At 37.1% G+C, this 10,870-nt stretch overlaps 1 protein-coding gene across 1 annotated transcript; it reads left to right on the forward strand.

Annotated features, from left to right (window-relative positions):
* The first annotated feature begins 6,688 nt into the window (after positions 1–6,688).
* LOC103951654 (APO protein 3, mitochondrial) lies at positions 6,689–10,381 on the forward strand. The gene is made up of 3 exons (XM_009363088.3): positions 6,689–7,005; positions 8,154–8,552; positions 9,154–10,381. Exons 2-3 carry the CDS (start codon positions 8,170–8,172, stop codon positions 10,049–10,051), a joined length of 1,281 nt encoding a protein of 426 aa, XP_009361363.2. The 5' UTR covers positions 6,689–7,005; positions 8,154–8,169; the 3' UTR covers positions 10,052–10,381.
* The last annotated feature ends 489 nt before the right edge of the window (positions 10,382–10,870 follow it).

Genomic DNA, 10,870 nt, shown 5'->3' on the forward strand with positions numbered 1-10,870 from the left:
TTGCATTCGAACGGGATCTGATTTGTGATGTTTTCTTTTTTGCTTGATAGCAAAGAAAGGAAAAAAGTTTTTATTGAATACAATATCGAATCCCATGGATTTAATCGGATTAAATGCCAGTAATTTACATGTCTCACTTAAACGACATTAAATCTTTTTACCTGTAAGTGAGAAGTCTTAACTTCAAACCTTGTGAATGACAAGATCAAAACTAATTTATTCCTCTCACCGTTTAGTGTTAATATATCCTTATTCCCCAAAAAATTGGGTCCTAATTACGACTTTGGTAGCGAAAGGCATGAAGACCAACCATTTTTCATCTAGTTTGTTCATTAAATGAGGTCCGCCTAAGTTTAAATCGAATAAATGATTGACTAACACGGTACGTGCGTAACATTATTGCTTACTTAATCCAACCACTAAATAAAAAAAAAATTCAAGACAAGGGTAATGTATACCCATGTTGTCTTGAACTTAAGTCAAAATTGTATTTGGATGTAGGCACTAGCTAGGCAGTGCTTATGTTGGTGTATTGCTTAATTGAAACTGAAAACGAGTGGAGGAAAGTCACGATTTCGTGTATTGTTTAATTGAAATCGGAAAGCAAAAATATATCAACTCTCTAAGTGACTGCTTTTCATGGCTTAACATTATCTGATTAAAGTCTAAAGCTTGCTTAGTTATAAAATTCCTAAGCTACCTAAACTGTCATGTCATCACACGTACGTGTTGTTGAAAAGAAAACAAATACACCACCAGTCTCGATCTGAATTAAAGTATAGAAAAAAGAGTTTTTCAGGAACACTTATTTGCACAAGTGACGTATATTCTTAGCACAAAAAACTGTTAATTTGGCGTCACCTAATATTTCTTAGCTTCGATCTGAATTGAAGTATAGGAGAAAGAACTCTCTCTCTCTCATTTTTTTTTTCTGGTCGAAGAAAAAGAAACTCTTATTTGTGCAAATGATGACTCGTTTGGAAATGTTTTTAAAATGACTCAAAACCTTTAGAAAATAAATTTCTGGACTCTAAAAGCACTTAAAGTGCTTCTTATAGGAAACATTTCAAGTATTTTTTCATGATTCACTTGTATTTTTTTTTTTACTAAAGATTGGTTTCGAAAGCATTTTCATACAAAGTGTTTTCAACCATTTTAAAAACAGTTTCAAACGAGCACATATATTTTGACACAAAAAAACTATTAATTTGGTGTCACATAATTGTGAACACGAAAGTTCCTTGAAACAAGAAACAAGAATAACGTGTACAAAATAATATTTTTGTGTTTAATGATTTTGGGGTTACGATCTCTTTGTAATTTGATCCTCTGATTCTATCTCCGTAAGATGTAGATTTGTTGATCCAAGGGCCGTCGAGGCTTGATCTTGGATGAACAGTTGTAAGTTTCTTCAAGGGCCTTCGTGGCTTTGATCTTGAAGGTTGATGGAAGTTTCTTCAAGGGCCTTCGGGGCTTGATCTTGAAGGTTGATGGATGAGCGGATCTTCAAGGGTTTTTGGGCTTGATCTTGAAGAACGGTTGGTTTTCTTCAAGGGCCGTCGAGGCTTGATCTTGAATGAACAGTTGGTTTTCTTCAAGGGCTTTTGGGCTTGATCTTGAAGAATAGATGTGTGGATTTGTTTGTTGATCCAAGGGGCCGTCGGGGCTTGATCTAAGGATGAACAGTTGATGAATGGATCTTCAAGGGGCGTTGGGCTTGATCTTGAAGAATGGGTGTATGGGTTTGTTGAGGTCGTTGATCCAAAGGGCCGTTGGGGCTTGATCTTAGGATGAACGGATGATGAATGATGAACGCTTTCTTCAAGGGCCGTTGGGGCTTGATCTTGAATAATGGTTGTGTGGATTTCTGCAAGGGCTTTTTGGCTTGATCTTGAAGGTTGATGGATGAGCGGATCTTCAAGGGCTTTTGGGCTTGATCTTGAAGAACGATTGGATGTGTGGATTTGTTGAGGTTGTTGATCCAAAGGGCCGTTGGGGGCTTATGCTTAGGATGAACGGATGAACACTTTCTTCAAGGGCCGTCGGGGCTTGATCTTGAAGGAGGATTTGACGAAGAATGAAGAGTGTTTTCTCCATTCTTCGGGATTCTTGGGAATTTGGGGGTTGGATGCTTGAGAGCTTTAGAGTTTCAAAGCTTCAAGGATTTTGGATGTGTGGGGAGTATTCTCTTCCATTTTGGGAGTAGAGAAATGTATTTGTGAATTGGTTGATGTTGTTGATCCAAAGGGCCGTTGGGGGCTTATGCTTAGGATGAACGGATGAACACTTTCTTCAAGGGCCGTCGGGGCTTGATCTTGAATAATGGTTGTGTGGATTTCTTCAAGGGCTTTTGGGCTTGATCTTGAAGGTTGATGGATGAGCGGATCTTCAAGGGCCGTTGGGGCTTAATCTTGAAGAACGATTGGATGTATGAGTTTGTTGATGTTGTTGATCCAAAGGGCCGTTGAGGCTTGATCTTAGGATGAACGGATGATGAATGATGAACACTTTCTTCAAGGGGCCGTCGGGGCTTGATCTTGAAGATTGATGGATAAGCGGATCTTCAAGGGCTTTTGGGCTTAATCTTGAAGAACGATTGGATGTATGAGTTTGTTGATGTTGTTGATCCAAAGGGCCGTTGGGGCTTAATCTTAGGATGAACGGATGATGAACACTTTCTTCAAGGGCCGTCGGGGCTTGATCTTGAATAATGGTTGATGGATGAGCGGATCTTCAAGGGCTTTTGGGCTTGATCTTGAAGAACGGTTGGTTTTCTTCAAGGGCCGTCGATGCTTGATCTTGAATGAACAGTTGGTTTCCTTCAAGGGCTTTTTGGCTTGATCTTGAAGGTTGATGGATGAGCGGATCTTCAAGGGCTTTTGGGCTTGATCTTGAAGAATGGTTGGTTTTCTTCAAGGGCCGTCGACGCTTGATCTTGAATGAACAGTTGGTTTTCTTCAAGGGCTTTTGGGCTTGATCTTGAAGAATAGATGTGTGGATTTGTTTGTTGATCCAAGGGTCGTCGGGGCTTGATCTAAGGATGAACGGATGATGAACAATGAACACTTTCTTCAAGGGCCGTCGGGGATCTTGAGGTGGTGGAAGTTCTTCAAGGGCCGTTGGGGCTTGATCTTGAATGAACAGTTGGTTTTCTTCAAGGGCTTTTGGGCTTGATCTTGAAGAATAGATGTGTGGATTTGTTTGTTGATCCAAGGGGCCGTCGGGGCTTGATATAAGGATGAACAGTTGATGAATGGATCTTCAAGGGCCGTCGAGGCTTGATCTTGAAAGAGGATTTAACGAAGAACGAAGAGAGCTTTTTTGATCCTTCGGAATTCTTGGGAATTTGGATGGTTGGAAGCTTTGGAGTTTCAAAGCTTCAAGGATTTGGGGAATTCCTCTTCTAATTTTGGAGTAGAGAAATGTATTTGTGAACTCCTTGATGCTTGATACCTTGATGGAGAAGCCTATTTATAGGCTTTGAGAATGAATCACCACCACAAAAATATTTTTTTCCTTTCCAAGCACCATTGCCTAATTTTCCCACTTAATGCAATATTGAAATTGAAGTGGTGTAACTTATGGCCTAATTTCTCACTTAATACCATTTTAAACTTGAAGTGGTGTAACTTATGGCCTAAATTCCCACTTAATATCATTTTAAACTTGAAGTGGTGTAACTTATGGCCTAATTTCCCACTTAACACCATTTTAAACTTGAAATGTGTATGCTTTGTCATTGCCCAAATGAGAAAAACTTACTTTGATCCGTAATGGATTGAAGTGTGCTTGCCTTGTCATTGCCCAAAATGAGAAGAAAAACTTGTTTTGATCCTCAATGGATTGAAATGTACTTGCCTTGTCATTGCCCAAAATGAGAAGAAAAACTTGTTTAATCCTTCAAGGGTATTTCTTCCTATTTTGTTGAGTCACACGCCATGTGTACAATTTGTACAACACGTGGCGTATGCCATGTATGCCTTGACACGTCAAAACTTTAATGCATTGGTGAACATTTGTTTTACTGAAATTTCGATGTCTACAATAATATTTCCTTAGCCACTTAGCTGCACTTTGTTATTATCTATTTTGTTATATTGGATGGATTCCAATCCATGATCTTAAACCCTATTTCCTCATTCTCCATAATACCAAAAAGCTTGAACATTTGGTATTATTATCCAACATGTCCATACGTAGACACAATACGCACGCAAAGCAATTGAATCTTTAGATTTTATTAATTATTTTACTCAATTTCCTCCCATACATCATAATTATAGCCATTTGAGGTGTAAAACACATATGACATGCATAAAACATAGAATGATTAAATGCAAAAATGTTATTAACAAGGGAAGGGATTAGATAAACCTGGTCCTCGTGAAACCAAGAGAGGCACCAAAGTTGTTCACGAGCGAGGCACGGCCTGATCGTTGTTGTTCTAAAGTCGCAGACGTCTTCTATTTGAATTGAACAATGGCCGCCTACGACTTTAGAAACAATACCCTACTTTACATAATTTTGATCCGTTATGAATGCTTTCCTTCTATTTATACTCCAGAAACCAATAAACATTCCCTTTTTTTCTCATATATTGTTCTTTTTATTTTTAGAAAATTTATCTTATACTTATCTTTTGACAAGAAAATATAAATATATATATGTATGTATGTATGTATCGATTCGTATATGTACATTTATATACGTATATGATAGTCCAAAGAAGAAAAAAGAGGATGGACATGTATATGCCAGGTACTTAATTTGCATGACATTTGTATACCAACTCATAAGTTTCGTTTGGTTCACCATTTTTCCCGCATGCAAAAGCTTAAGTCGTTAGGTTGACAAGTTTACAAACGTTTCAAGGGGGAGAGGATTGTTTCCAACAACAAAAAAAAATAAATAGAGTAGACTAATCTAGCCGATGCAATTGTTTCTTTAATTTCCCACTAATTAATAATATAAGTCCAAGTTATGCACTGTAGAACGTCCTAGAGGCCAAATTTGGTACCAAAAAGGAGAGAAACTATTAGAGAAAGAAAAAAGAGACATTTTCACTTTGTATGAACTAGGGTTTTTGGTTAGAATAATTCTAGAAAAATCATATTTTGGTAGATCACTTATATTACTGGTTTATTATAAGTATGATCAACCAATACAACTAAGTCTCACATTGTTAGAGAAATAGAATAATATGGTCTATCAAAATACAGTCTCCCTATCATTTTCTTTGAGTTAACCTAAACCATTTAAATATGCATTAGTTAGTTCAATATTTCTATATATTCTTGGCTAAGAGTAAGAGGACCAGATGTTTTATTTATTTATTTATAATCATTTCATTTTTAGAATTTAATTTTTTATTTTTTGTGCTTGAAATAGGAATGTACATATACGAAAGACTTGGTGAAAAAAGAAGGGTGATGATAGAAAGGGGAAAAATAAGAAAAAAGAATGGAAACAAAAATTTCGAAAGTGAAAACAAGTTGAAATAAATTATGAAAGCGTGAGCTAATATGTCAAATGTGGTTAATACTTTACAGGAAGTCATTCGTCTTGGTATGATAATGTGACATTGTTTCATCATACAAACTTTATAACCCAAACCATTCATTTTTTGTCATTTGTATGTTTTGAACAAATCAATGTTTATAATAATAAGTAATATCTTATGATTAACCGTCAACTTAGCAGTTTTCATATTGAGTGAAATTTTTTTAGAGATGACATTTGAATGATAATAAAGAAAATAAACAATACAAATCATGACCTTTGTACGCTAAAACCGTCATGTCAAAATTACTCCTTACACATGAAACCAAGCATTGTATGTCATCAACCAATAAATAAAAAAAGAAGATAAATTAGTCGAAAGCAGCTAACACGATGAAAATACAAATCAATGAATGATACAATCTTTGGACTTTGTCGATATATCGTTAATACTTGATGGATAAAGTGGTCAATACATCATGGATAATTTTTCTTTTGATCAAGAAAGAAATTTATTAAAGACAAAAACTTCTATTACAACCGTTACTAATACAATCAAAATTAAAGACATCAAGCGCAGCAGAAGGCAAGCAACAATCCCAAATATAAGGATTCACAATCAACAACTTGAGATGAGCAAAGGCATCCGCAACAAAGTTTGCCTTGTGGTACATATGCTTCCACACAACCCGGTTGAAAGAGCAAGCAAGACTATGGGTATCCTCAACGATAGTTTTAATCCTCCAGGGGACCTCCCAGTTACCTTGCACCGCCTCACGAACAAGTTTCGAATCGCCCTCAATCACCACCTTTTGGAAGCCCTTGGACCAAGCCAACTTAAAGGCCTTCTTTCAATCTCATTGCTTTAGCGAATGTAATGGTGACCCCATCCAGATCGAAGGCACTCCTCCCATAACCTGACCGTCACAATTTCTAAGAACAAAAGCCGCCGTTGCCCGATCCTTGGAAATCCATCCGTCAAAATTCAGCTTGATCATGTCCTTCTCTTCGGGGGGAAAAGTACTTGTATTAACCTTCCTCACATTACCTATTTTGTGGCTTAATTGAACTTCATCTTCCTTTAATGTACAATATCTACGCACTCAAAAGAAACAATAAAAAAAAAGAACCAAATTATTTCATTCCGACCATATTTGCCGACTATTTAGAATAACATTACTTAGAACTCTAAAAACTTACTTAAAATTCTCCTTTCAGCTAATTTTGAAAAGAAAAATAAAACTAGGCTGAAAAGGCAACTATAACCCTCTAAAAACTCTCAATTACAACGATAAACCAAATGAATGGGGATAAATAAGTCAAAGAATGGGAATAAGTATGTCAAGGAAAGCAAAAACGAAAAATAAAGCCCCTTTGTCCCCGACACACCAAGCCACCACCATTTCCTCGCACCAGAAGAACCTGCAGAGTGGTTGCGCAGCCCTCCCTCTTCTTTTCCGGACGTTGAAAGGTTCAAATATCAGCAGTAATTGTTCATTTGAAGAGGTAAGTCCATAATCGTGTTTTCGATTCAATTTATCTGTCATTAGTTCTTATCAGTAGGTTATAAGTTGAATGTGTATAATTTTTGTTCATATAAATTATGTTTCGATTTTGACGAGATTTTGTCATTGGGATGCGCCTAAAGTGTTTGATGAAATGCCTTAATGAAAACAAAGCTTAGGAATTGTTGTGACTGTATACTCTACTTTGAGTTAAACTGTATGACTAGATACTGTAAAACTAGAAGGAGTGAAGTCAATGTGGAGCAAGTAGGCCAATATTTTTTACTAGTTGATTGAGCTCCAACACCACCAAATTGAACTTTGAGGCAGCGGAATTCGGAAAGGGAAATACTTGGAGATGTGTTATTTTCTTCTTTAATTAATTGTGAGTTATGTGGATTTGTTTCAAACTTTTATCAGGTGACCGTTTTCTTATTGGTAATGACAACGAGGGGTTGCTATTTTACGCCATGAATGTATATCAAAATAATTTTTTTTGTAGTTTTAGTCCAGCCTTGCGCCCAACGCTGGCAGGATAATACTTAGTCCAGCTTAAATCAAGCCAGCAAGCTTAGTTCCTGAAACAGTCTGGTACAAGACAGAGGCTCAGGGCCAAAGGGGTAGAGGAAGATCTAGGAAGACTTGGAAAGAGACCGTAAGATAAGACTTGGAGTATTTGGATCTAACAAAACTGAGCGTTGTGGCATTCTAGGATTCTTACAGCCGACCCCACTTAGTGGGATAAGGCTTTGTTGTTGTTGTTGGAGGAGCAACTTCAAATTTCAAGATTTAGCAGATATTTATAGCTAATCCCCTATATCTATATTTGAACGAAAGAAGAAATAGATAAAAAAAACATAAGGATATCAAATGTATTGTACCTAAGTTGTTCCAAGTACATGCTGTCTGAGTTTATCGGTTTTTTTTTTCAACAATGTAGCCTAATGATCAGATTTTAATCCTTTTATTTTAAAACATGCATCTGAAAATATTATGTGTTACATTGGAAGTATTGCAATCGATTGAACTATGCTTGCATTCTTGAAAGATGAAATTAGTTGAGTCCTGATAACCCAATGCACTGTTATTAGATTGACTTTAATTCTCATTTCTATTTCATATTGTGTAATGGTGGGTGTAATGGTTCAGAGACTCTACACACAGTATGCAGAGAAGAATAATATGGAAGACTTGTCATTTTGCAAGGATTCGTTGCCTTGTTGATCAAAAGGCGTGTTTTACATCCAAGAGAACCCTTACTGTAGGAGGAGAAACAGATGATCCTTTGTATGCTGATGTACCGAGACCTCCTAAAAAAATGTCAGAAAGGAAGCCTTACCCTATACCCATGAAGGTTTTGATTCGAAGAGCCAAGGAGGAGAAAGAAGCCCGGAAGGCTGAGCCTTGCAGGATGCTTGAAGAACCACCTGATAATGGATTGTTGGTCCCTGAATTGGTTGAGGTAGCTCATCAAGTTTACCAAGCTCGAAAGTCCCTCCTGTTTGGCTTGTCAAAACTTGTCCAAGTTGTTCCTGTCCAACGGTGCAGGTATCCAGAGGTTGCCTTTTGTTTTTTGTTTCCTTGTTTTCGTTCCTTGAGTTTGTTTACAAGTTTATGTGTCAACTCTTATTTGCCAATTTCACCTTAGGGAACCAAATTTGTGCATCCCTATACATTGAGGTTCCTCTTTTGTCCAAATTGCTTAGGATCGTGAATTTAGACTCATATACACTGGAATCTCCTTTTATCTATTAGTTGGATTTATATCTTTTAAGGGGTTGAACGGTTAGTTATTGAGGTTGACTTGTATTGATCATGTAGGAGGGATATCTTTGCCTAACATTTAGATTCTCTTTCTGGCTTGTAATCTCAATGTTGTATGTGTATTGCTTGGTGCTTTCAACTTGTCAAAGCAATTTCCTGTATGGATGGCAGGGCTGGTGTGCAGCTAGTTTGGGGAAGATATTTAGAGTCTATGGAAACACATGGAAACATTTTACTGAAAACTATTAAGTCAATGGCTAACATAAATATACAGGCTCTTAATCTATTTCCTGTAGTTGGTTGATTTACCGAATGCCATGCTGATCAGAAATATAATATACTTATGCTTGTTAGTTCGTCGTCTAATTTAAATAATTATTCTCAGGTTTTGCTCTGAAGTTCACATTGGACATGTCGGTCATGAAATACGAACTTGTACAGGCCCAAACAGTGGTTTTAGGAGTGCGACACATGTTTGGAGGAAAGGAGGAGTTCAACATGTGGTTTCCTTTCCTAAATGCTTCCATCTTTATGACCGTGTTGGAAAACCAAGAGTTGGGCATGATGAGAGGTTTGAAATCCCACGAATCCCGGCCATTTTGGAGCTCTGTATACAGGCTGGTTTAGAGATTGAAAAGTACCCAACAAAGAGAAGAACGAGACCTGTATATAGTATCGAAGGAAGAATTGTAGATTTTGAGTCGGTTAACAAAATGGATGATGTGAATAGGAACTCATATTCTGGGATTGTTGATCTCGTAGTACATTCTGATATTAAATCTGATGTTGAGGAGTTGAGGAATTCAGATTCACAGAGTGATACTAACCTTGTGGATAAAACATTAGTGAGCGATAAAGTGGGGAAGTCTTTGAGCGAGTTAAGTATTATTACAATGGACTCATGGTTTGAGATGATATCCGGAGCAAAGAAGATCATGGAGAAATACAGTGTGAAGACTTGTGGATATTGTTTAGAGGTTCAGGTAGGTCCCAAGGGGCACAAAGTGAGGATGTGCAAGGCTTCAAAGCATCAATCTCGTAATGGTTTGCATGCTTGGCAAGAAGCAACAATAGACGATCTTGTGGGTCCGAATTATGTTTGGCATGTCCGCGACATAGATGGTCCTGCTCTGGATAACAACCTGAAGAGGTATTATGGGAAGGCTCCAGCTGTGGTGGAGCTATGCGTGCAGGCAGGGGCACCTGTGCCAAATGAATATAGGAGTATGATGAGATTAGATGTAGCTTCTCCAGAGCGCGACGAGGTTGATCTGGTTGCTTGAGATAATGTTCCTCTATGTAGATGAATCGGATGTAGTAAAATACAACTCCTGGTGTATTAGATCGAAGTATTATATACTTCCCTATTGTGGCTTATGAGTGCGAGTGTTTTGTCCAAATGGTTAGTGTCTTACTTCTCTGGATTCTGTTGCTCGAATTTGTCAAGTGAAAGAGAGCTATAGGATGAAGTATAAATTCAAATTTTCTTAATGTCGACCTGCAACTTAGCGCAGTCGAACATTCGTCATATAGAAGTAGAAATTCACATTTCCTGCCTTGGTTTGACATTATACTAACACTGGATGGATGTAGATAGAAATTATTAAGCTTATTTTTTTATTTTTTTATTTTTTATTCTAGCGTTCGATAGATGACTTGACTGTAATTTTCTACTGTTCTTCTGATTTTGTCATCGTGTTATAGTTTATCCGGCAATGCATTCAATGGATATTACCAATAAAGAAGAACTTGCAGTTGCAAAGTATTAACAGTGTCATGGATCCTTTCTCTAATAAACATATATAAACATGTAAATATGCATATTGTTAAAATATTTAATTATAACAGGTGCATGATTGTGTAAACCACTAATAGATTGTATTCGGAATACTAGAAGATCCCTTTATTATGTATTTGGAATACTAGAAGATCCCTTTATTATTGTATTGCATGCAAGGCAAGGATCCTATCTAGTTTACTATAAATAAAGGAGGCCGAATGTCTACTATTCTGTTTGGGTGCCCTTCTCATCCCCTCCTATTTGTGCAGTCACGGTTAAGTCACGTCAACGTTTTATATTCCTATTACTTCTTGTCTTATTA

The sequence above is a fragment of a genome, unplaced genomic scaffold, assembly GCF_019419815.1.
Source record: "Pyrus x bretschneideri cultivar Hongxiangsu unplaced genomic scaffold, Pyrus_bretschneideri_v1 Contig24, whole genome shotgun sequence".
Taxonomy (NCBI): Eukaryota; Viridiplantae; Streptophyta; class Magnoliopsida; order Rosales; family Rosaceae; genus Pyrus; species Pyrus x bretschneideri.

What these genes read in the sequence shown, in the direction of transcription:
- LOC103951654 (XM_009363088.3), top strand. Translation starts at nt 8,170, where the DNA reads ATGCAGAGAAGAATAATATGGAAGACTTGTCATTTTGCAAGGATTCGT. An exon ending in GTTCCTGTCCAACGGTGCAG is followed by an intron (nt 8,553 to 9,153) that starts GTATCCAGAGGT and finishes AATTATTCTCAG; the next exon opens with GTTTTGCTCTGAAGTTCACA.